Below are 27010 nucleotides of genomic sequence, written 5' to 3' on the forward strand. Positions count from 1 at the left end.
ATGTTGGAGGAATTGAGTCTGGAGGTAACGGTAGCCTATTTATGGGTTTTCCACAATACAACAGTGACGTAAACTTCAAAAAAAATAATTCACTGGCTGTAAAGTGCTTTCAGACATCCTGAGGTTGTGAAAGGCGCTCTAGAAATGCAAGTCCTTTCTCTTTCTGCGGCGGAGGACGTGGAGTTTGAGGTAGAGGCAGGTGACATTACGAAGTTAGGAGTAAAGTGAGGGATTGGGACTGGAGACCCAACTCACGTGCTGAGGAGAGAAGCATTTGGTTTCCGCACTGAAGTATTCAGTCTGTGTGAACATTCAGGAGACGGGGGTTGAAAATGGGGGGAAATTAAGAAAAGGGGGCAGTTTAATTCCAGTAAGTTCCAAACATTGGCTGAGATCTCACTGAATGTATATTCTGCCACATTATTTTATGATTCAAAAAAAAGCCGGGACTGACATTTCTAGGTGAGCTCTCTTTCCACCGTTCATGAATTTTAATGTGTTTATAGCTTCAATACAGTAATTAAAAGGACATGATTGCCTGGGCATTTGGCAAGTGTTTACTGATCGGCTATTCTCAATGGATTGGTATCAGGACAAGTCATTAACCCACCACAGGAGCCAGTAGCCATGAGGCTTTTAATTCAACAAGTGACAAGAAACAGAGAGAGAGAGAGAGAGAAACTGTTTCTCCTGGGCGTCCACCTCCCCCATCCAACCGCCCCCCGTCCCCACCCCCCCGCACTCTATCTCTCCAGTTCCTCCTTCTACTCTTCAAACCATCTCTTGCCAGCCTGAAAGGCAGAGCCACCTCTCCCATCAATGGAGTAAATGCAAGAAGAGGCCCAATCTGGACAGCTTAAAAAAAGAACGTTCTATTCAAAGACACGGGACTTCCTCTGACACTTGTCACCGTGGGCAAGATGAGATTGCTGCTTCGACCAGCCCCGGAGCCCATAAATAACGGCGAGACTGTGTGCAGAACCAAGGCAAAACCCTAATAAAATGTACAGTTGATGTTGGGGAAATTCGACTTGAAGATCAGAACAAAGTGCAAGATTTTTTTTCTAATGTATACATATTGAGAATTTGCACCTTTCCGCTGTGTTGCAAAAGGGGGAAGAAAACATTTAATTCCCAGGCTCCTGCTCATTCCTGGACGCTTTCTGACTGGGTTGCAGGCTGCATTAAAGGCGCAAGGTTCCTTCACTCGCCACCACCTCTTCCCCCACCCCCGCCCCTCTCTGTCGAATTACTGTCGGCCGACAGGAAACAGAGAAAAAAAAAGGGCAGTCTGCCAACCTTCGGTTTAAGGAGTCAGTGAGAAGAGCAAATACGTGAGAGCATCAGCTATGCATCCGTTAGCGTTTCAGTACGTTTATCTGTAAGAGCCTTCTCTTTAACTTAAAGTCGCATTTGTAATTAACAGTTCTTCAGTAATTTAAGCATATTTTCTCATAATTTAGCAATTTGATAATGCATTGTTAATTTACACATGTATATATTTTGCCATTATTTCTGTGACAGATGCCTGCAGTTTCTATTGCTGTGTTTCCAAGCTCAGGTGAGTACATGATATGCTTTATTACAATTTATAATAATCTGAAATATTGAAATCTGAAGGAAGTTAGCATGTGTAATTTTAAGAGGCAGTGATCTTTCTGATGTTGCAGGCAAACTGCATTGTTTAAGAAAGTGCTGTCTCTTTAAAGATCTTGAACTTTTACAGAACAAGTTTAAAGTTGTTCCCTCTTCCATCACATCTCAAAACTCCCATTCCTTTTGCTGCAGGAAGTTTGAGTTTGTCTTTATATAACACCTTGTCAGATCCCTGAGGAGCATCCCAAAGCAACTCGGTGACTGAATTACCTTGAATGCGAGGTGACTCTTGTCATACATATAGGCAAGCACATGGGCACCATAACTGGACACAGCTGGGTCTCGCAGATAGCGAGCTTGCCCAAAGGCAGGAGAGAAAGATAGAAAAGATTAAAGAAATGGAAAGAAAGAGTAAGTGGTGGAGAGAAAAGCAATATTGTGGAAAGGATGAGCTAAATTTTTCCAGCCAATGCAGGGAAATACTTGAATTCCTGACGTGTGCTTCCAGTGTGTAAAAATACTGAGGTGTAAGCACAAAAGGTTTACTTTGGGCTTTTTATTTGTGTGAAAACTGATGTATTTATGAATGGAGGAGTAGGATGAGGGAACAAGCCTGCTGACCTGTTAAGGGATCGGATCAATATTAGCCAGTGTCTCCTCATTAATCTCCAATCTGCCAGCAGATTCATAGGCATAGTGGCATTCATTCTATTTAAAGGACATTGTTTCAAGAGCGTCACTTGCAAATAGGGCAAGCACTGACCCAGATGATGATTTTGTACAGAATGTGTACCTATTACACATAGGTATATATAGACTGAAGTTACTGAAGAATACACAACAGGAGTTAAGAATCAGTTGTTTTTTTTTTAATTCTTATGTGACTGGAAAAGGGGAAAATATAAAGGAACAATAATAAGTTTCCTTCTTTGAATTCCTTTTTAATGTGAAATTTAACCTCATTAAACTAATCCAATCAGGTTTAAAATGTGATCATAATCTGGGCAAAGGGAGGGAGCAGGAGAGTGTGTGATTGTTAGTTGAGGAAAAAGTATTAACCCAGGACACTGGGGAGAACTGCCTTGCTCTTTTTTTTACATATACCTGAGAGAGCATGTTTAAACATCTCATCTAAAAAACAGCACCTCCAACAGTGCAGCACTCCCTCAGTACCGCCAGTGAAGTATCAACCAAAATAATGTATTCAAATCAATGGAATGGGACTTGAATCCACAAGTTTCTGACCGAAGAGGTGACAGTGTTACCCACTGAGCCATGGCTACCACCTAATAAGCTTGAGATGCATTTGGGTTGGGTTTCTGAGAAAATGTGTCCCTCAACAGCTTGCTGTCTATCACTCCTAATCATTCATGCTGATCTCACCCCCTGCTGCTCATTGAATACCATTCCCCTTCACTTTCTCATGACTCAATTACCTTTCCTACCAATCTCATTACTACCCCTACCTTCTCCCCATTGAACTATCAGCTCAACCCCTTTATCATCTCCACTTGTTCTGCTGTCATTTACCCACCATCCACACCCCACTCCTAGTCACAACCCCTTCCTCTGAATCCCAACCTCCTCCTGAGTCTCCAACCTTCCTTTTCTATCTTTGCCCTCAGAGGCCTGGTTTGATTTCGAAATTTAACAAGAGAAAAAAATAGAACAAGGATAATAAAAAGACTTGCCAACCTTTCTCTGTTTCTCTCTCTCTGTGATACCGGTCTCTCTCTATCTGTCTCTCTCTCTCTCTTTGTGATTCCAGTCTCTCTGTGTCTCTCTCTGTGATACATATCTCTCTCTGCTTTTCTGCAGTACCAGTGTCTGTATGTGTCTCTCTTTCTGATACCAGTCTCTCTCTTTTTATGATGCCAGTCTCTCTATATGTCTCTCTGAAACCAGTCTCCCTCTCTCTCACACACACACTTCGATCATTTTCTCCCTTAATTACCTTCTCAACAAAAGCTACAACAGGTATAATAATATCCTGTCACTTTAATCTCTTATGGGCATACACTCACACACTCTTTAAAGTAGCTAAAATATAAATTCACTTCAGTAAAGCTTTTGAAATGATTCTTTGTTTTTCAAAGTCATTTGAAGTAAAGCAACTGAGTCATGGAAAAGAAGATTACACATAAAATAAAGTTTCTGATTTGCTCGTGCCCGTTCTATTCTGCAACCCAAGGTGAATTTCACTCCCACCCCCCCCCCCCCCCACTCCACTGGTGACTAATTCAATGTTAAATTTAAACTCTATGGCTCTATATTATAGTGAAATATGTCATTTTTTAAAAATATCTTGGAAAGACAATACACAATACAAATTCCAAGTATCGTGAAGTCCCCCTGTACAGCGCAAAACTGGTGGGTGAAAATCTTTTTAAAAACATTCTGAATGATGGATAGCAGATGTGTGTGTATGTACACATGTACGTGGTATATATGGAATGATAGCAGATGTGTGCATATGTACACATGCACATGGTATATATGGAATGATAGATAGCAGATGTGTGTGTATATACACATATACATATATATGGAATGATAGATAGTAGATGTGTGCATATGTACACATATATGTGGTATATATGGAATGATAGATAGCAGATATGTGCGTATGTCCACATATATATGGTATGTATGGAATGACAGATAGCAGATGTGTGTGTATGTACACATATACATGGTATATATGGAATGACAGATAGCAGATGTGTATGTATGTACACATATACATGGTATATATGGAATGATAGATAGCAGGTGTCTGCATGTCCACATATACGTGGTATATGTGGAATGAAAAATTGCAGATGTGTGCGTATGTCCACATATACGTAGTATATATGGAATGATAGCAGATGTGTGCATATAAACACATATACATGGTATGTATGGAATAATGGATAGCAGATGTGTGTATGCATACATATACATGGTATGTATCCTCCACCTTCTGCAATCTTGAGCTCATCCAAAGCTCTGCTGCTGCTGTTCTAACTCGCACCAGGTTCTCTATTGTTTGGAAGCTGTTGGGAGGATTCTGTGCTCAACATGTTTGAACACAAGTTTCATCATCAGGATCCTATCACATGATGACCCAGACCAGGTTTGCTTCTCTGAAGGGCATAAGTGAACCTGTTGGCTTTTTATGATAATCCAACAGCTTTTATAGCCACTATATTCCTACCCACCACCCCTTTGCTTGTTGACCAATCAGGCTTTAGTCTGGCTATGCCTCAATTTTAAAATTTTCATCCTTGTTTTCAACGCCTTCCTTATGGCTGTAACCTTCATTAGCCCTACAATCTTTGTGTTCCTCCAATTCTGATCTCTTTTGTATCCCACTCCTCTACTGTTGGCCATGTCTTCAGCTGCCTATTGCGCTAAGCTCAGGAATTTCCTCCCTAAACCTCTCTCTCTCCTCCTTTAAGATGCTCATTAAAACCAATATCTTTTGCCAAACCTTTGATCATCTGATCTATTATCTCCTTATGTGGCTCGGTCAAATCTGTCTGAATACTTATGAAGCACCTTTGGTTGCATTACTACCTTTTACATACAAGTTGTGGTTATTGAGATAAGAAAGGGAAACAATGAACGCCTGAAGTGAGAACAGAAAATGCCAGAAATGCACAACAGGTCAGTTGGTAAATGGAGGAGAAAAGTCAGGTGAATACTTCAGGTAGGCTCCTCAATCAGAACATTTCCCTTCTCCCTGCAGCTTGTGTGTAGCAGTTAGTTTTAGCTGTTTTCAAAGGTGGGGCAAGGTTTCGGAAAGATTCCACAAGATGAATGAGTGTCACTGATGCCAGCCCATCAAAAAGCTTTTTTTGACTACCTGGGCTTAACAGGAAACTGATGCAAGCTGGAACTGTTTGTTCTGGCCACTGTGTGTGTGTGCCTGTGTGTGCATTGTAAGTGCATTCAGACGGAACCTATTTACGATTTCACAACCCATAGCGACCACGGCAATTCGACCCTCTATTGTTTGGAAGCTGTGGAGAGAATTCTGTGCTCAGCATGTCTGAACACAAGTTTCATCATCAGGATGATGGCCCAGACCAGGTTTGTTTCTCTGAAGGCCATTAGTGAAGCTGTTGGCTTTTTATGATCATCCAAAAGCTTTTATAGTTGCTTTATTCTGGTGTCAGACTTCTTGAAATCAATTTCACAATTAGCTGCTGCTGGTGGATTGAAATTGAAGAACTTTGGGTTGCTAATCCAAGATCATAACCCATTAAATTGTTGCAGGTACTGACTCTTGTTAACCCTAGGCTAACTCATCCCCAGTGGGTATTCTCAATGTGTGAGCTACATAATGAACCTTATGATGGACTATTTGGCTATAAAAGGCATCGCCATCAATGCAGCCCGCATTCCCTGCCCCCCCACCCCAACCACCCAGGGGCATTTTTCATCAGGGATCGCATGTTAGTGATTAGGAGCAGGAACATGGTCAGCAGTTTCTGCCTTGGCTGAGGGCTCTGAGGCTGAGGCTGACAATGGCTGCATTGGCTAAGTTCAGCTAACTTAAGGCATACTGGCAATCGAACCTCTTAGTATTAGGTTTACCTTCTGGGACGGTTTTGTACCAAGTGTGATGGTTGATTGTGGGGCAACCCTTCATTGTAAAATGCTTTAGAACACCCTGAGTTTGTGCAAGCTGCTATAGAAAGGCAAGTTCTTTCGTTCTATCTGTCTTCCTTTGTCAGTTGGCAGTGACTGAAAGATATCATGCATATTAGTTTAGACGGTGAGTATTGATGCATCATTGGGGAACTGTTTGAAGAGGTCTTGCTAACCCCACTACTGGCGGCTGAATCAATGACCATCCGGTTGAGTGATTCCATCGTGTCCCAGTCACGGCAGCTCATTCAGTGTTACTGTGAGATCCACCATACACTGTAGGTGGGTAATATCCCGTCCTTCCGCAGATATTAATCCCCGTGTCAGTTAAACAACTAGGACAGGTCAGTAGTCAGGGACAATACAAAAACTTGAGTGAAATTATCCCTAATTCCTGACAAATGAATTATTTTAGTTTGAATGAGAAGGAAATCTCTGTATATGCAGCCATCTCTATCAATAGCTGTGAACATATTTATTCATTACCTGTATGATCATTTATCTCTATCTGCCTGTCCATCCATCCATCAATTTCTCTAGGTATCTACATCTATATCTATTGATCCATTTATATCCATTCAGCTGTTTCTGCTTGGAAAACTATCTACATGTCTTTATTGATCAATTCATCAATCTGAGTCAATCTAGATCTGTTAATTAATTGTTCTGGATCTATTTTAACTCTATCTACTGTTCATCTTTCTCCATCTTCATCTATTCATCCATTTCTGCGTGCCTATTTATGCACATATTTCTCAACAAATATCTGAAATGTATACCTAAAATAAATATTTAAATCTATCTCTCTATCTAATGATCTATGCTTCTGTATCTATTAACTGCCTGTTAATCTCAATTTTTTTGTCTGCTCAGCTATCCATCTCTATGTCTGTATCTATGTATAGTCATCTATCTATATATCCATCTCTATCTACCTATTTATCTGGTTATGTCTATTCATATTCTATCGGTCCATGCATATCAATCCTTTTCCACTATCAATGAATCTGTCTCTATTTATCTACCACTCTCTATCAATACAGTCTGTGATGTTGATGGGTGCTACCAGTAAAGGGTGAAGTTATCACAGGTTTACTGAGGGGCTGTGCTGTGTCTGTAATCAGCTATTGATCATTAACCATATATTTCTGCATTTATGTATCGATTTTTTAAGGGACTATTCCATCTAAAACGTGTTCATTAAATGTACCTATTAGACACTTTCCGAAAGTAATACAAACCCAGAATAGCTACTATCTTCCTCTCCCAACTCCACCCCCATCATCAGCAACATCATCCACCAGCTTTTTTGCAAGTCACTCTCGCAGAGCCATTCTGAGCCCAGCCATATTTGCAATACCGTCTGCTGTCTCCTGGGAAGAGTCGCAGCCTTTAAAGAAAGGTGTAAAAATAGTGACATTCTTCAAAAGCAAGGCTGGAAAAGCCTCCCAGGAAGAGCCACAAAGATCTTGCCCTCTCTCTTTCGGCTGTTTCAGGATCTGGCCCCATAGTGCTGAGGTTACTCCACTGCGCTGCTTTGGTGGTAAATGTGGAAAGTGCTAAGAGGTGTTTATGTTGGCAGGTGACTGCATTGAAAGAAAGACAGAACTTGCATTTATAAAGCACTTTTCACGACCTTGAGATGTCTTCACAGCCAATTAAACTTTCTTGAAGCGCAGTCACTGTTGTAATGTAGGAAACACAGCAGCCAATTTGCACACAGCAAGGTCTCACAAATAGCCAGATGATCTGTTTTAGGTCTTGGTTCAGTGATAAGTATTGGCCAGGAGAAACATACCCACCCCTCACTCCTCTTTCATCAGACAGTAGCTGTGAGATCTTCTACATCCATCTGAGAAGGTGCCAAATGAAGCAGTGCATGGAGTTAGGTCACAGATCAGCCATGATCTCATTGAATGGTAAAACAGGCTCAAGGGGTTAAATGGCCTCCTCCTGTTCCTATATTCACTGGCTCACTGCAAGCGGCAGGGTTGATTGCGGGCTCAGCCCTGGAGTGGGACTGGAACCCACAACCTTCAGATAGAAGATTTAGGGCTCCGTGTCACTGATTGAGCCAATTTGGTATTTCCCTCTTTGTGTCTATGCCTGGTCTTGCCATGCTCAACACTAGCTCACCCTGGGACTGGGAACTCATGAGCAATGCATAGATATACGCCTGTGCAGCAATCAGGAAGGTGCCATGCAGGGAATAAACAGGCTGCCCATAAGCAACATTTCTCTTAAGATGTGCATAACAAGCTTACTGCACAGAGCAGACAGAAGTTAAAGGGAACATGTTCATGAGGAACCCTGGGTTTAAAGTTGTGTCAGTACAGCTCTGTTACACCAACATGGTAAAGCACGCGACAATCTTTATTGCCTGTCTGTAAACAGCATATAATGTAACTCTGCCTGGGAGAAGTGGTAACTTCAGCCCAGTGATACCCTCAGAATAAACAAACAGATGTCAAACTAGATGGCTACCCATCGATCTATCCCTCACTATTTATTAGTCTATCTGTCAATTGATCTATCTGTGTATCTTTCTGTTCTAGTCCATCTCTATCACTGCCTAGACTTCTGTCTGTCTATATGTAAAAGTTTTGACAGTATCCATCAGACTTCAGATTATTATAAATCTATTATCAAAATTAAACTCATGCTGGGTTATTTTTCTGAGTAGGAGATAGAAATTTTTCAAACAACTGAGGATCTTTAGCATTGCCTCACCCAACAGCAATTCAATCCTGCTTAAACACAAGAGGACCTATTTAGGCCACTGACGAAATTCTGGCTTTACTGGGTGGTCAATCAGCATCATCAGATTCCATCCAAACCAAAAAAGATGCAAGACATCACTGGCTGTGTGACCGTCTCCCATTAGGATCAGCTTCTTTTCTTGCAAAGATTATTTCTAAAAGAAGTGAGTGATTCCTATTAGGAATCTGCAGTCATCTCTGATTCCCATTTGATTTAATGTGCAGGGTATACTATTCGCTTTAATATACAAAACATTTTCCTAACATAGCAATAACTTGCATTCACATAGCACCCTTAATCTGGAAAAACATCTCAAAGCAAAATATTCTCATATGCTTTCTTGGATGTTTTATTACCCATCCCTAGTTACCCTTGAGGTGATGAAAAGACACCTTCTTGAACCAGTGCACTCTGTGGTGGAGATACATCAATTATGGTGTTAGGTAGGGAGTTCCAGGATTTTGACCCAGCAACGATGAAGGAATTAGGGTATATTTCCACGTCAGGAGGACATGTGGCTCGAAGGTGGTGGTGTTCCCAGGCTCTTGTTCTTCTAGATGATGGCGGTTGAAAGTTTGTAGAACTTTTCAGTTTTGTTTTATCCCAATATTCTCTCCTTGGAAGTAATTTAACTTTGACTGATGGTACAAAGCAGGCAATATCAAATTCATCGTCCATTATAATTCCCACATGACTTCTCCTCCCATGGAAAGGACAGTTTGTTGTGGGGTAATTGGATATTACCCACAATTAAAATGACACCACTTGTCTATTGATCTTCACCTGAAGGCACTGCCTGGGATGTGTGTGCATTGGGGGAATTGCAGATAAGAGCAAAAAGACTGATCCCATTTGTAATGGGGAAGATTCCCCAGCAGGACTTAGAAAGGTTTAAACTCTACAGACTAAAGAACAGGTGGCTCAACTGGGCAGTAGAGTGAGGTTAGGGGAGTCTTAGTGGGACAAGACGGGGTGAATTTAGGATGATCCTGACATTAGTCAGCCTCACACTGTTGGGCAGTCGATGGTGCCATTCACCAATAAACCAAGACAACTGGCACTGTGTGTTTTGAAAATGCAGAATGCTGTGTATTTGGTGGAGGTAAAGTGAACTCAGGATATTACTTAGAGCCAACTCGAGAGAGGCAGGCATAAAATTAGGGACATGTAAACTTCAAACTGATGGAAAACAGAATGGATTATAATTGTTGGAAATGATCAAGTTGAAGACATGAGGGGTCCATCAAAATGCACTTGATCTGCTCCCAAGATAAAAGAAAGATTTATAATTATTCTGCAAATTTCATGACTTCAGGATGCCCCAACACACTTTGCAGCAAATTAAGTATTTCTGGAAGTGTAGCAACTGTTATAATACAGGAATCATGGCAACCAGTTTGTGCACAGCAAGATCCCACAAACAATATTCTGAAAAATGATCAGGTGGATTGTTTCAATGATACCACACTAAAAAGAGCTCCTCTGTAGTTCATTGAATAGTGTCATGAGATGCACTTGAAAGGGAAGACCGACGTCTCAGTTCAACATCTCCTCCAACAGTGCAACACTGCCTCGGTGTTGGACTGAATCATGCGTTCCAGCCTCCAGAGTGGAACTTGAATCCACAACTTGCTTATGAGCGAGAGTGTTACCTAGTGAGCCCCATACTGAGGAAAGCTTGGAAATTTGCGGTTCCAAAAGAATGAACTTGAACTGGCTGAGTGATTCAATGCATATGATACTCCTCTATCTGCAATTTTAACATACACGTTTATTTTAAATGGGTTAAAATCTTTGTTGCACTAGTGAGTAAAGGAATGTCACATGATCATGTTCTGTGATTTCTAGATGTGTACATCACTGACTGTCTAAGATTTTGATTGTGGTACATATAAGGCGTGCTTCTTCTGTTGAATCCCATGAGGAATTCAGTGGAGTCACTAAAGGGAGAGGGATGGAAAAAGTTTCATAGTGATCTATACCTGTACGAGGCTGTCTGTGAGAGCTAATGAATGATCAGGGGTGAGGCAGTGGAATGATTGGAGAAGAAATGATTAAGAGGAGATTTAATGGAGTTTTTCAAAATTATGAAGGTAGTGTTTTTCTTTATTCATTGGATGGTGAGTAAAACTTATTGCCCATCCCTAATTGCGCTTGTTCAGGGGGCATTTAAGAGTCAACCACATTGTTGTGGGTCTGGAGCTAGACCAGGTAAGGACAGCAGATTTCCTTCCCTAAAGGGAATTAGTGAACCAGATGGGTTTTTGCAACAATTGGCAATGCTTTTGTGAGTCATTGTTAGACCTTTAATTCCAGATTTTTATTGAATTCAAATTCCACCATCTGCCATGGCAGGATTTTAACCCAGGTCCCCAGAGCATTATCTCAGGTCTCTGGATTACTAGTCCAGCAACAATACCACCATGCCATCACCTCCCTGGATGTAAATAAGGGAAAGCCGTTTTGTTGGCTGTAAGGTGCTTTGGAACATGCTGAGTTTGTGAAAGATGCTACAGAGCACAAGTTTTTCCTTCTAAAGTCAATGAGATACTTTCAACTTTGTTATCTTTTTAATGGCTGACATGACTGCATTCAAGAATAGTATCTTGGCAAATTTTAGGGGCTGGATGCACTGCAAGATAGCACGTCTATAACTGGAGACAGTGGGTGAGACACAATATGGATGCAGCCAACTGAGAATACCTGTCCTTTGCCATGAACATTCAATAGCTTAAAAATGGATTTCTGGTTCTCTCCAATCACTCACACTCACATAGTAGATGCAGTGAGCTGCTGGATGAACTTGCATTTCTACAGTGTCTCTCGTATTCTCAGGACATCCAACAACCCTTTACAGCCAATGAAGTACTTTCCGAAAATGCAGTCTCTGTTTTATTGCAGGAAACGCAACAGCTAATTTCACAGCTAGCTTTTCACGAACAGAAATGTGACAATAACCAGATAATATGTTTTAGCGATACTGATTAAGGCACAAATATTGGCCAGGACACTGCGATAACACCCCTAACCCTGTTCAAGATAGTGGCATTTATGTCGACTTGGGAGAGTGGATGGCACCTGAGTTTAACATCACCTCCAAAAGGCAGAACTTCCCAGGTGCAGCAGTCCCTCACGTGAGATAGATTATGGGCTCTGTGCCTAGAACGGAGCTTGGACCCATGACCTTCTGACTTCAAGCTGAGAGTTTGCCCCACTGAGCCATAGCTGAATCAGGTATGCTTCTTGGTTCTTGTTGAGTCAGCTGGCATCAGCCTGCACTGCTGGATGGGGCAGTTATTACTACTGATGTCAGTGTCTGGAAAAAGGAGGATGAAATAAATCATCCCTCCATTGCAACCCCTACTGAAAAGAGAGCCCGAGGCCAGGATTTGTGGCTCAGATATAATGCCCCCATGGCCTGCCAGTCATCAATGTCCAAGTTTGCACCAGACTGTCGAGGTTCACACATGACAATTGGACAGAGAGGATACATTCCTGATCATGACAAAGCCCCTGGAAGCACAATTTAGAGGTGTCAAAATTAGGAAAAAATTGATTGCTTCTGTGCAGCGTGAAGCTCACAAAGGGTTAACCGGCCCTTCAGCAGTTCCCTGAGAGTTAGTTTCCCCTCCCGCTCCGCACCTCCCCCCTCCTCCCCCCACCCCTAACCCCGGTGCTAACCCGTGTTGTAAATTCATCACGGGATGCTTTTTTTAGTCCAGATATAAATAGTTTCAGTATCCGACACCAAGTTAACACTTATCTCTGGGCAAAAGGTTAAAATTAGCGCGAGCGGCTGTGCATTTTGCAAAAGCGAGATAGATCCCTGCTCAAAAGCTGTGGAATTCTTCTGCCCAGTCGCTAGCTTTAGGTCAGTGTCGATGGGGACAAATGCAGTACTTGATCTGAGCCTTTAAGGCACAAAATCTTTTGCTGTGGATTGCCTGTCGGTTTTCGGTGCATTTGTTTTTTGTTGGAAGCAGGTTGAGAATAACGAATCAAAATATTTTAATTTTCTTTCCTCTGCTGGGATAAGATACCGTTGACACCATTCACTTGCTTCTCCCTCTTCCTGTGTGAGAATAAATGCGAGTGTCGACAGGCTATCAGAGAGGATAGGAGAATCTTCTTCACACAGCAAGTTGCGAGACTGTGGGACTCACCTCCAGGGTTAGTAGCTGACGCAGGACCGATGGCAACATTCCAGATTAGAGTGGAGATGAATAGGGGTTACCAGTTCTGGTTGAAAATATTCCTGGATGTTTCATCACCTCAAACCGCCTCGCTCAGTCAAACAGCCCCCTCTTATCCCATATCCATTATTTGTACAACAAATGACGCATTAGAGGAAACTGAATATAACATAATTATTTAAATGCTGCCTATGATTTTCTTTGCACAGCGGTGTCCCAGAAATTAATCTGAAGAATTGGCAATCCTAGATAGGTGGATGGAGGAGGAGGGGGTGAAGTGATAAGGGAAAGAGGTGGATAAATGTGATTAGGGTAAATTGCTGGCACAATGACTGAACATAGACATGGGTTGCTTGGGCCCAACAGTCTGTTTCCATGTTGTAATTTCTATATACTTCTGTGCCAGTGCACGGTGCTTTGGGTTGTACACCAAGGGAGACCTGTAGAATATAAATGAGGTGCTCATGCCAAAAGTCACTCTGACATGAAGTGAGATCCCCATCACAGAGGGTCCCCTCTATCTTTGCTTTGGTGTCAGAAGTATATATTTGGAAATGGCATTTACAAGATAACCACAGCATCCACACCATCACAACACTTTTTGTGTAAATAAACAATGAGCGTCTGGGTCTGTTTTTTGGGACAGGATAAGATCCACTCAAACACGCTTCCTCAATGCTGTTTGCCATGCTATTCTCTTCAAGAAGGATGAGACCAACAATGCTGTGGGAACACCATCACTTCTAATTCCACTCCAAGTCTTGAACTGGACATTCATCAGTCATTGTCACTGGGTCCAAACCCTTTCAATTCCTTACCTAACAGCACTGTGGGAAATCTCTTCACCACAGACAAGAAAGTCCACCACCACCTTCTTAAAGGGCAGCTAGGAATGAGCAATGAATGGGGCCTTGCCAGCAATGGCCACAATCTCAAATACAAGTTGAAAAATATATATCTTGCTCTGACTCATATAAGTCAAAAGTTTCCAGTTGTTCTGCCTCCAATGCAATGCTGAGGATGAGATGTTAATCTGAGATCCCGTCTGCCTTCTCAGGTAGATGTAAAAGATCCCAGGATACTGTTGGCAGTAGAGCATGGGAGTTCTCCCAGTGTCCTGGGGTCAACCAGCATCATTCATATAGATTATCTGGTCATGATCACATTGCGACTTTGTGCGATCTCACTATGCACAAATTGGCTGTCTCATTTTCAACACTGCAACAGCGTCTACACTTCAAAAAGTACTTCATTGGCTATAAAGTGCTTTGGGATGTCCTGAAGATATGGAAGTGCTATACAAATGCAAGTTAATTCTTCTTATATTTTTAAAATGATCAATTATTACACTTGATAAACAAGTTAGGCAGACCAACTTGCAATACAGTGAGGTGACACACACCATCAAAATACTATACTGAAAGTTCAAACATTTCAAGTGTGGCACATGAGAAATTACTTTGAGGTGTGGTGACTGCTGTAATGACAACCATATCGTCAGAGACCATGCCTTTTTGCCGAGCACCATTCACACAGTCAACAGCTCTCGACTGCATCACTCCCATCGAAAAGTGTCTGGTCTCTCCAGTCCTGAATCAAGTCTGGCCTGAGTTATGCAGAGAATCATAGAGCTGTGGCCCAGTTCTCTGCCACATCACAATGTATTAAAGCAATCACACATGTTACAGGAGCTACCCAGCCATTTCACAACTAATGAACTGCTTTTGATGTGTGGTGGCTGTTGTCCTGTAGGCACATGTGGCAGCTACTTTAGTGCACAGCAAGATCCCAGTAAATGGTTGATCAAGGGAGAAACAGTGGCCAGGATGCTGGTGACAACTCCTTGCTGTACTTAACTAGGAATGTTTTACATTTGCCCCCAACAGGCACATTGGGCTGGTGTCGGGGAGAGGGTGGGTGTGGGGCAATTAGTTTAACATCTTTTCTGAAGATTTGTAAAATCTGGACTAGGTCAGAGCTGCCAACAGGAACCTTTGTCTATAGGGCAGGTGTCAGATCAGGCTCCAACGCAAATTCTCTAATCTGCACTTATGGCCGTCGACTACAAGTGTCGAATTTTGCACTGAAGTCTTTGCTGTTGAGAAATGTTTTCTGACTTCCTTATGTCCATCTTCCATAATATATTAGAAAATCTTTTTTCTCTAACACACTCCTTTGCACGATTATAAATATACATCAGTGTCAACTCTTCCAATTATAAATTCCTCTATCCCACGTTTGTAATGGCAAATGCCTTTGTAAACATGTCACATGGTAATCACGTCATCCATCCAGTGGTGGTGCTGCAGCATCTCAGTTTTGCACCCAGCCCCTCAACCTCTACAATAAGTTTATATATTTAATTGTAATTAATCTGAAATCAAATTAATGCATGAAAATAAGGACAGGATTATGATTTAAAACAGGGACTGACTAATCCAATTATTACCTCCTGCCATCTTGACCCCACTTCACTTGTAGCCTACACATGAGCTTGGCTCGCCCTGTCACTGCCACAGGAGTTCAGCCTGTGAACTTCAACAAAAAGTGAACAGCCGCAAATTTGTCCAACAAAGCAGGATGGTAGGAATTGGAGAGTTCATCTGCACCATGCAATTGCAACATTCCATATCTTGGACCCATGGTCAGAAGTGGCTGTAACATATGATGGATATGAATAACACTACTCCAAAACTTCCACGGGCCCAATTATAGAGCTTTGAGAAATTAGTGCCAAGTCAGAAGGGGGAATAAACTGAGGCAAAATAATCTACTGTGCTAATAAACCTCCAGTGAACATGTAGGGAGTTGCCTCTCAGTGCCGCTCAAGTGCTTTTGGCTTATTCCAAGACCTTTTCTCCTTCTGTTAACCTCTACTGTTGAATCCAGGAAGAAAGATTGATTTGTGCCGCTGCTTTTCTGAACAAAGGTTGATAGTCTAGGCTTGTGAGCTTGGCTGGGAATTGATTCCAATGCCCCATGTATTACATTCAGTCACCCAGACCCTGGAGGCCCCCAGATTCACGCCCCCCCCCCACCGCCGTTTGCCCCAGGCCTCCCGGTGAGATTGCCGAATGGAATCTGTGAATATTTATGTGCTGTGGACATATGTCCACAGGAGAATAGATTGAGGCTCGGTTCAGTTAGGGTGATGGAAAAAATGCTACAGAGAGGAGGGATCTTTTTTTTTCGAGACGATAAAAATAGCAAAGGCTGCAAATGGATAGCTGGACAAGAGGATCTTCCTATTCTATCCTGCAGACCACCAGGGAGAAACCTCCAAAGGGGTTCTCTTGTTCTGATCTCAGCGAATTTTAAACTTGATCTGCTTCCAGTATCCTGATATATAGATAGCAATTATATAGTGCCTTTCATGGCTTTCGAACATCCCAAAGTGTTTTACAACCACTAAAATACTTTCTGAAGTGTAATGTAGGAGTACATTATGTTTTTGTATGTTTGGATGTTGGTTATAGAGAAATTACACATATTATAACAGAGAAACTGGCCCATTGTGTGATGCCATGAAAAAGAGATAACTTACTCATTACCTCAGGGTTGTTTGTGGGATCTTGGCATACACAAAATGGCTTTGTATTTGCCTACACAATCAGCTTCATTGGCTTGGGCATGTGCACAGGATGGGAGATGGCCACATCCCCAAGAATATGCTATAAGGGGAGGCAGCTCGTGCCAAGAGACCCACAGACCACCCAAAGGTCTGAATGAATGATTCTGTCGCAAAAACCCTCAACATCAATCACGACAAGTGGGAAACTCTAGTTGACAACCAACGCTCATGGTGACACCAGCTGTGGGCAGGAGTGCACCACCATGATGATGTGTGGTTTCAGAAGCTCCGAAGCAGATGCCAGCCCTGCAAACAAAGCATCAGCAGAGATCATCCTGCACCACCTGGCAAGGGGCATCTTCATGTACGGCTCTGGTGGCAGGCATTGCCTTTCCAGAATCGGCTTGTTCAGCCATCACGAGAATTGCAGCAGATGGTCTGACCTGATCTCAAGTTCTGAGGCTGCATTCCCATCATGTTCTGCAGATGGAAAGATGCCGATCTCTCAATGGCTTTAGGATGATTGTGACCGGGCTGTGTAAATGCAAGTTGTGGTTAGATTCAGCCTTGTTTTTTTTCCTGATTTTGCCATGAATTGTGAGAACATTCTTTGGGCCCTTCCTCAGCCAGGGTTGCTAATCCTCCAGGATTGTCCTGGATTCTCCAGGAATTATAGATTGATCTCCAGGAGACTGTTGTGAGAAAAACCCAGGACCTCAGAGGTGCATTTTTTAAAATGTGCTTTATTTTAGTATTTCTGGGAAAAGAGACATGCTGTGGAAAGTTTTCATCTTGCATTCATCAGGACAGATCTGCAAGAATACCAAATGAGTGCATGATAAAAAGCCTCAACACGTCTCTTTTTTCAGCAATACTCAGGTTCTGTACTACCAAGTGACTTGTTTTTCTTTTAATTTGATCACCTTGTTTATTAATTTAAAAATTATTAAATATAGTGGGGACAAAAGGAGCATTGCAAAGATGGACCCATTTGCCAGCCAATGGTGGGACTCTGGAGATGGGGAGGTTGGAGGTCATGTGATGACACCCCCAGGAATATGTCCAGCCAGAGTTGGCAACCCTCCGCTCAGCTCAGACTGGCGGAAGGACAAGTGGGGACAGGGAACAACGAACGCACACAGTGCGATCCGCGAACACGTGCCCCAGATCACTGGGCTCCGGCACAGTAAAAGCAAATTGATTTTATTTCTCCCTTTGTAAACAAAAGGGGGAGAATCAATCGTCTCCTAATTTTAATCAGCACGTGAGGGACCACGCCAGGAACAGTGACCAGCTCAGCCGCCGGCACATCCGTGTCTACCAGCTCTACAGCCGGACCAGTGGAAAGCATGTCCAGATCCTAGGCAAGAGAATCAATGCAACCGCTGAAGATGGGAGTAAATACGGTAAGAAAGTCCACCTGGATATTGTTGTTTTACTAATGGCTGTGCATACTGATGCCATAAGCACTGGTCAGAATGGAGATGATGAGTAATTGGTCCATCAATCACACCAGCAAGTGACCATTGTAAGTGGCGGCAATTGATTTTATGCACATCAGCTTCATTATGTGACTCTCCTCCAATCACCACAATTTGCTGCTTTAAATAGACTTTGCTTTAGACTAGGTTTCTGCTCTCAGCCCCAAAATTCAAACTGTTTATATATCCTGTATAGAATAACGGACACCCTGGACTGGGTTCCAGACTGGAATCGAATCGAGGAGTACGGGGAGTTTACATACAGAATAACAGATACTCGGGAGTGAGTTACAGATTGGAATCTAATAGAGTGGTACGGGGAGTTTACATACAGAACAACAGATACCCGGGAGTGAGTTACAGATTGGAATCTAATCGAGGTATTTGGGTGGTTTCTATAGAGAATAACAGATACCCGGGAGTTACCGACTGCAATCTAATGGAGGGGTTTGGGTTATTTATATATAGAATAGCAGACAACTGGGAGTGAGTTATAGACTGGAATCTAATTGAAGGGTTCGGCACAGTTTATATATAGAATAACAGGTACCCGGGAGTGAGTTACAGGCTGGAATCTAATCAAAGGGTTTGGGGTGGTTTACATACAGAATAACAGGTACCCAGGAGTGAGTTATAGACTGAAATCTAATCGACGGGTTCAGGTGGCTTAAATATAGAATAACAGATACCCGGGAGCGAGTTACAGGCTGCAGTCTATTCGCAGGGTATGGGATGGTTTATATATAGAACAGATATCCAGAAGTGAGTTACATACTGGAATCTAATCGAGAGGCTTATATATAGAATAAGAGATACCTGGGAGTGAGTGACAGGCTGCAATCTAATCAAGGTGTTTGGATTGTTTATATGCAAAATAACATACCTGAGCATGAGTTACACGCTGGTAATTCATCCAGGGGTTTGGGTGGTTTATATATAGAATAACAGTTCTTTAATACTTGTTTATAGGAAGGTCAGTTTCTGAATTCACAATGCCCGTGTGGAGCTTTGCCTCCAGAGCAGCTACTAATGAATGGGACATGATAGTCAGCAAACGTACAGGCTCTTCCCTTCATTTATTTTCAGAAGTGGGGGAACTTCTCTGTGAATATCCCGCTATACCCAAGGTAAATGGGGGAAAAACCCAGTTTATTCTGGTATTTGACAGCATTTTATCCCCCAACACCGATGATACCTTCATTGTGTTCTGTGCCTGTCCATGTGGCCTACAGCTAATTCCTCAGCAGATATGGATCCAGTTCCTCTTTGAAGATCATTATTTTCATGGGGGATTTTCCTCTTGCAGCAAAACTGCTGGTGGAAACAGACACATTCGACAGCCGAGTGCGAATCCGAGGAGCAGAGACTGGACACTACATCTGCATGAACAGAAGGGGAAAACTTGTCGGAAAAGTAAGTGACTGAGCAAAGCCAGGTCTGCATCATTTCCTGGGGCCAAATCCAGGAGGGTCCATGAAGTTGGGGAAAGCACTCACAGAATTAATCAGTGCCTCCTTCACACAAGGAGTGGTTCAGGTTGGAACGCATTGCCTGGCGGTGTGGTGGAGGCAGGTTCAATCAAGGCATTCAAGAGGCCATTAGACGATTATTTGAATAGAAACAAAGTGCACGGGTACGGGGAAAAGGCAGGGCAATGGCACCAGGTCACAATGCTCATTTGGAGAGCCAGTGCAGACACGATGGGCTGAATGACCTCCTCCTGTGCCATTAAAATTCTGTGATCAGTGTGAAACGCATTAGCATTTGCAACAAATTTTGTGAATTTTGAATATTTTTCCAAACTCTCCTCCCAACTTCAAGGACTCTGTGCAACCCATGCTACACTCTAGAACAAGGTGCCAGATCAGTTCTGCTCATGTCCAAAAATACATTTGGACTTGACACATTTGTGGTTTTTAAAGTGAGGAAGGGCAGACATGTTGCTGTGATCTGGAATATACTGCTTGATTGAATAGTAAGCTTCAAAAGGAAACTGGATAGGTACTTGAAAAGAAAAAAAAAATTCAGGGCTAAGGGGGAAGAGCAGAAACTAATTGGACAGCTCTTTCAAAGAGCCAGCACGAACCCAATGAGCTGAATGGCTTTATTTGATGTTGCAGAACCTATCGTATCAAGCATTTGAGTCACCTGATATTGGCATATATTAAAAGACTTGCATTTATATAGCATCTTTCATGAACTCAGGACATCCCAAAGCACTTTACAGCCAATGAAGCACTTCTAAAATGTGGCCAGTGTTGTAATGCAGGAAACGCGGTAGCCAATTTACATACAGCAAGCTCCCACAAACAGCAATGTGATTGTGATGAGCTAATCTACTTTAGGGATGGTTGAGGGATAAATATTGTCCCTGGGACCCTTTGGAGAACTCCCCTGTCCTTTTTTGAGATAGTGGCCGTGGGATTGTTCACATCCACCTGAAATGACCATCTTCATTCGTCTGACCAGACTCCAAATTCTGTTTCAAAGGTTGTAACAAGCAGAGTCGCATTAGGGAATTGTTTGAGGGCTGCTTTCAGTGACTGGAAGTGGAGATGTTCCCCGAGCTTCACTCGACCTCCCTGGCTTTGGGAGGTCTGCAGTCAACAGGCAGTATCGCAGGATGCTGATTCTGATACCTGCTGAACTGCACCCTGCCATGGAGAGAGGGGATGTGAGGAGAGAATTATTAACAGTGAAAAGTTTTCCAGTTTCTAAATGAATATTACCGGAGATGGAACTAGGGCTTTCTTGGTGTGTGCAGGCAGTTATTTCACCCTAGGATTGCCGTTTCTGGCATTGAGTACTAACTCTGGTGAAGCCATTGTTTGCCTTGCGAGCCCACCTCCAACTCTATTCCCTAATCTTTGATTCTTTTCCCCTTCCTAGCCAGTGTCTGAGGCTGAATCAGGTTGTTCTATTTGACCCTCAGCTGAGCTTCTGTCCCCATGTCCTCTTTGTCGCTATGTGTGTGACCCCCTTCAGCTCTGCAAACTGCCAAGATCTCTGCAATCCTCCAATTCTGGCCTCTTATGCATCCTCAATTTCCGAAGCTCCATTATTGACAGCCAAGGCCCTAAGTTCTGGAATTTCCTCTCTAAAGCTCTCTACCTCTCTCTCCGCCTTAAAGGTACTCTGTAAAAACTACCTTTTTGACCAAGCTTTTGGTCACCAGCCCTAATATCTTCTAAAGTGGCACAATATCAAATTTTGTTTGATTGCTTGCTTAGGAAGCGCCTTGGGACTTTTTACAATGTTAACGGTACTGTAAGTGCAAGTTGTTGCTGATAGGACTTGTTTTGGATTGGAATCTTGCTGTGCCCAAATTGCCCTTACCTTTTTTCAATGAAACAACAGTGACTGCACTTTAAAAGTAATCTGTTGGCAGTACAGGCTGTGGAATGTCCTAAGGGTGTTAAAGGTGTGATGTAAAAATGCTAGTCAGACTTTTCTTTCCAATTGAGGAAAACATCGCTGAATTGTTACAGCGCAGAAGGAAGCCATTCAGCCCATCATACCTGCAGCAGCTCTCTGATTGAGAAACTGACCTAGTACCATTCTCCCACATAACCCTGAGCATTCTTCCATTTCAAATAACAGTCTAATTCCCTTTGAATGTTTCAATTGAATCTGTCTCCACCACACTCTCAGGCAGTGCATTCCAGACCTGAACCACTTGCTCCGTGAAAGTTTTTCCTAAGACCACTTTTGCTTCTTTTACTAACTGCTTTAAATCTGTGTCCTCTTGTTCTCAATCCCTTCACCAATGGAAACTTTCTCTCTATCTACCCTGTCCAGACTCCTCCTGATTTTGCATCCCTCTACCAAATCTCCTCTCAACCTTCTTTTCTCAAGGCAAAACACTCTTAACTCCTCCAATCTATCTTTAGGACTGAAGTTTCTCGTCCCTGGAACCATTCTCGTGACTATTTTCTGCACCCTCTCTAATGCCTTCACTTCTTTCCTAAAGTGGGGCACCCAGAACTGGACACAGTACTCTCACTAAGGCTGAACTAGTGACTTATACAAGTTCAACATAACCTCCTTGCTCTTGTACTCTATGCCCCTATTAATAAAGCCTAGGAATACTGTTTGCTTTATTAACTGCTCTCTCAACCTGTCCTGCAACCTTCAGGGACTTATGCACATAAATACCCAGGTCCCTCTGCTCCTGCACCCCCTTTAGAATTGTATCCTTTACTTTATACCGTCTCTCCATGTTCTTCCTACCAGAATAAATTACTTCACATTTCTCTGCATTGAACTTTATCTGCCACCTGTCTTCCACCAACTTGTCCATGTCCTTTTGAAGTTCTACTCTAACCTCCTCAAAGTTCACAATGCTTCCAAGTTTTGTACACCAAGCTCCAGAACATTAACATATATATCAGGAAAAACAAGGGGCCCAACACTGACCCCTGGGGAGCTCCACTACAAACCTTCCTCCAGCACAAACAACATCCATTAAGCAGTGAAGGGTCATGAGGACTCGAAACGTCAACTGTGCTTTTCTCCACCGATGCTGTCAGATCTGCTGAGTTTTTCCAGGTATTTCTGTTTTTGTTTTTGTTTTGGATTTCCAGCACCCGCAGTTCTTTGCTTTTATCCATTAAGCAGTACTCTTTGTTTCCTGTCGCTTAGCCAAATCCCTGTCCACGTTGCTACAGTCCCTTTTGTTCCATAAGCTATAACTTTCCTCACAAGTCTGTTGCACCCCACTGTATCAAACACCATTTGGAAGTCCATGTATACCACATCAATACATTGTTCTCATCAACCCTCTCTGTTACCTCTCCAAAAAACTCCAACAAGTAAATTGAACATGATTTTCCTTAAAGAAATCCATGCTGGCTTTCCTTAATTAACCCGCATTTGTCCATGTGACTTTTAACTTTTTCCTGAGTTATTGTTTCTAGAAGTTTCCCCACCGCCAAAGTTAAACTGATTGGCCTGCAGTTGCTGGGCTTATCTTTAGCCGCTTTTTTGGACAAGGGTGTAATGTTTGCAATTCTCCAGTCCTCTTGCACCACCCTGAGTTGAAGGAAGACTGAAAAATTATGGCCAGTGCGTCTGCACTTTCCTCTCTCACTCTTTGCAGTATCCTTAGGTGCATATCATCCCGTTCCAGTGTTCTATTAACTTTTAAGTACAGATAACCTATCCAATGCCTCCTTTTTTTCAATTTTAAACACTTTTGGTGTCTGAATTACTTCCTCTTTTTCCATGGCTTGCGTAGCATCTTCTTCCTGGGTAACGGCAGATGCAAAGTATTAATTTAATACCTCAGCTATACCCTATGCCCATGTGTAAATCCCCTTTTTGGTCCCTAATCGGCCCCACTCCTCCTTTTACCATCCTTTTACTATTTGTACTATGGTTTTTACATTTTAAATTTGAAATGCAGTATTGATTTTATTTTTATCCAGCTGGTTGGAAAGGGGAAGGATTGCATTTTCACAGAAATACTGCTGGAGAATAACTACACAGCACTGAGGAACACCAAATATGACGGGTGGTACATGGCCTTTACCAGGAAGGGGCAGCCCAGGAAAGCAACAAAGACCAGGCAGAACCAGAGAGAAGTCCACTTCATGAAAAGACTCTTCAAAGGGGAACCGCTCTTCCCAAACCGGGGCCGGCAAAGGCACTTTGAGTTTATAAATTACCCTGTCACCAAAAGGACTCGGAGGACACGTCTGCCAAGGAGGCACCGAACCTAGAAAAGGACAGCTCCCGTGACTTTCAATATTTTTTAAATAAGATGTTTTATTTTTTTATACTTGGTTTTAATGGGTAGATGGTGGAACATAAGCAGGTTTTTAAAAAAAAGCATAAAAAATTGATTCAATAAAAAAAAAATGAAACAAGCTCCTAAAAATAAAAGGCTGTTCTATGTGTGCTGGATTGTAAATGTCAGGGATTGTTGTATTTAAATTCATAAATGGCACGTCAGTGAGGAAATCCAGTTCTTCATCAGATATATCAGGAAAGGACTTGTATTTCTAGGCGCCATACAAATCCTCAGGACATCTCAAAGCACTTTACAGCCACTGAAAGACTTTTGAAACTGTTCTCAAAAGGGCCAAGTTCTTAAGAATATCCTGCTATAGACTGCTGAGGAGCCTGGGTCAGAAAGTCAGAAGTTTTGAGTCCCACTGCAGACAGCAGACTAATCTAGATCAACACACCCAGTGCAGTACTGAGGGAGTGCTGCATTGTCATAGGTGCTGTCTTTTAAATGAGACATTCAAGCAAGACCCCTTCCACCCGCTTCACTGGATAGAAACATTCCCATGACACTATTTCGAAGAAGAGCAGGGGAGCCCTGGCCAGTGTCCTGGGCCACTGTTTATCCTTGACCAACTTGGCTACAGCATCACCAATCTCATTCCTGTTTATGGGAGCTTGCTGTGTTCAAATTAGCTGCCGTCTTTCCGTCGGGATGATAGTGACTACATTGCGAAAGAAAATAATTGGCTGTGAGGCGCCTTGGGATATCCTGATGTCATGAAAGTTTCTATAGAATGCGAGTTCTCCCCTTCTCCAGGACTACCTTTAGTCGAGGTTTTGATGAGGCTACAGCTGAATGGAACACAATCTAATGTCATGCAGTGCCTTTTAAAAAAACCTCAGTTACCCTTGGAGTAAAATGTGAGGAATGATTGCAGGGAAAGGTTGCAAAACCTTCCAAAAGGAAAAAGCCTAGGCCAGGAGTGACCTGGTGTTGGGGTCCTGTTGCTCCCCACCTTTAACTGTCTTATCAGGGCAAATGCAGAAGCAGAAAGCCAGGACGCTGAAGAGTGTAAAATCTGCCAGGGAAGAAAGCAAAGCTTCCAGAAAACAGAGAGGCTCATTTCAAAGGTGAAACTGTAACTGCAGTTTCCTCTGTGGGTGAAATTTATTTCAAGTAGCCTTGATAAAACCCACCGAAAGAAGCAATGTAACTTCCGTTCATCTCTCAACACACAGAGGGCACTTTGAATTCACTGCCTTGGTGTAAGTGGAATGAATGAACCGGCAACTGGCTTAAGGAAGGCTATTTAACCATGGGGGAAATAAGACGATGTGCAATCTTGTCCACACGTCAGCATGCATTCCAGTAATGATTTGGAGTGGCTGACTTTCCTGACCCTTGTCCAGGGCACTGAGGCTAATTGCAGCGCCCCAGGAGAGTAACTGAGTTGACACATACTAGGGATTGGATGGAGAGTGGTGTGGGAGGGACAGGTCTTTCTGCTGTGTGTAGCAAAGTGTCCTCTGGGTGACTGTCATCTCAGTCATAACTGTAGTTGTATACTTTGATTCTGCAAACAGAGACAGCGGCACATACAGCATTGTCAAGCAGTCGAAAGGAAGGCTTGGTGAAGGTGAACAACAAAGTATTTTGTCCCCACTGCAATGGAATGGAGCAGTTGAGAGAGTCACCACTCAGTAGCAAGTGACATCTGCACTTAACATCTTTGTCACCTCCACCTTTCAGACTCCCCAGCTGGAATTTTCCAGCCCCTCACGCCAGCAGGATCTTTGTGTCACGCTGATGTGAATGGAAATTTCAAAGGCTCGCCAGTCCCGCTGTGGAGGAACCCGCCCCAAGGGGGGAGGGGGGGGCTTGAAAATTCTGGCTCCCCTGAGCTTACCAAAATAACCAGTCAGACAGAACAGAGGAATATCAGAGCATGGCGAGGCCATTCATCAAGTCAAATCTGTTCCAAGAGAACAGGAGGAGGCCATTCAACCTCTCAAGCCAGGAACAGGAACAGAAAGTGGCTTTTTAGCCCCTTGAGTCTGTTACACAGGAACATGAGGAGGTCATTCAGCCCCTCATGTCTGTTACTCAGGAACAGGGATGAGGCCATTCAGCCCATCGGGCCGATTTCACCATTCAATTGGATCATGGCTGATCTGTACCTCAATTCTATTTACCTACCTCGGAGCCATACACTGAACTAACAGAAATCTATCAATCTCAGCTCTGATTGACCGACCGCAGCCACAGGTTTTTTGGAGGAGAGCATTCCAGATTTCAGCTACCCATTGTGTAAAGAGGTGTTTCCTAATTTAACCCCTGAATGACCCTGGTTCTAATTTTAATGTCCCCAGGGTTCTTTAATACCCCACCAGTTGAAATAGTTTCTTCCCCTTTACCCCATTGAATCCTTCTAATATTTTAAACGCCTAGCCCTCAATCTTCTATATTCAAGGGAATGAGGTTGCCAACTCTAGTTGGATGTATACCTCAAGATTTCATCACATGAACTGTTTCCAATCACTCCACTCACAGGTCAATCTTTTTACTACAAATTCAATATAATTACATTGAATAAACTCATTGTTCAGTGAAAATCATCTGTCACATTTCATATTCAGTCATATTTCAACTTGCTGAAGAGAGTGTTGCCGAGGCTTTTTATCTTGCACTCACCAGGACAAACGCAAGAATGCCAAATTTCAAAAGATCAAAGCCACTTATACTGCAGGAGGAAAGGGTGCTGATTGGTTGGAAAGTCTCTGATTCAGATTGGCCAAGGCGTTGCCATGGAGAAAACAACATGAAGTCACATGTAGGCCAGACCAGGTAAGGTTGGCAGATTTCCTTCCATAAAGGACAAAAATGAAGTGCATCACATGGAGTTTCGCAACAATTGATGGGAGCTTCATGGTCACAATTACTGAGACTACTTATGCCAGATTTATTAATTAAGTTAATTTCACCAGCTGGCATGGTGGGATTTGAACCCATGTCCCCAAAAGACAAGTGTGGTTCTCTGGAT

The 27010-nt window shown here is 42.7% G+C and overlaps 1 protein-coding gene across 1 annotated transcript; it reads left to right on the forward strand.

The window, feature by feature from the left end:
• Window positions 1-23959, forward strand: LOC121289622 (fibroblast growth factor 8-like). The gene is made up of 6 exons (XM_041209253.1): window positions 1-24; window positions 1464-1561; window positions 11502-11517; window positions 18020-18164; window positions 19546-19652; window positions 23666-23959. The coding sequence occupies exons 1-6, from the start codon at window positions 1-3 to the stop codon at window positions 23957-23959; spliced, it is 684 nt and encodes a 227-aa protein (XP_041065187.1).
• The last annotated feature ends 3051 nt before the right edge of the window (window positions 23960-27010 follow it).

Source organism: Carcharodon carcharias, chromosome 17 (assembly GCF_017639515.1).
Source record: "Carcharodon carcharias isolate sCarCar2 chromosome 17, sCarCar2.pri, whole genome shotgun sequence".
NCBI lineage: Eukaryota > Metazoa > Chordata > Chondrichthyes > Lamniformes > Lamnidae > Carcharodon > Carcharodon carcharias.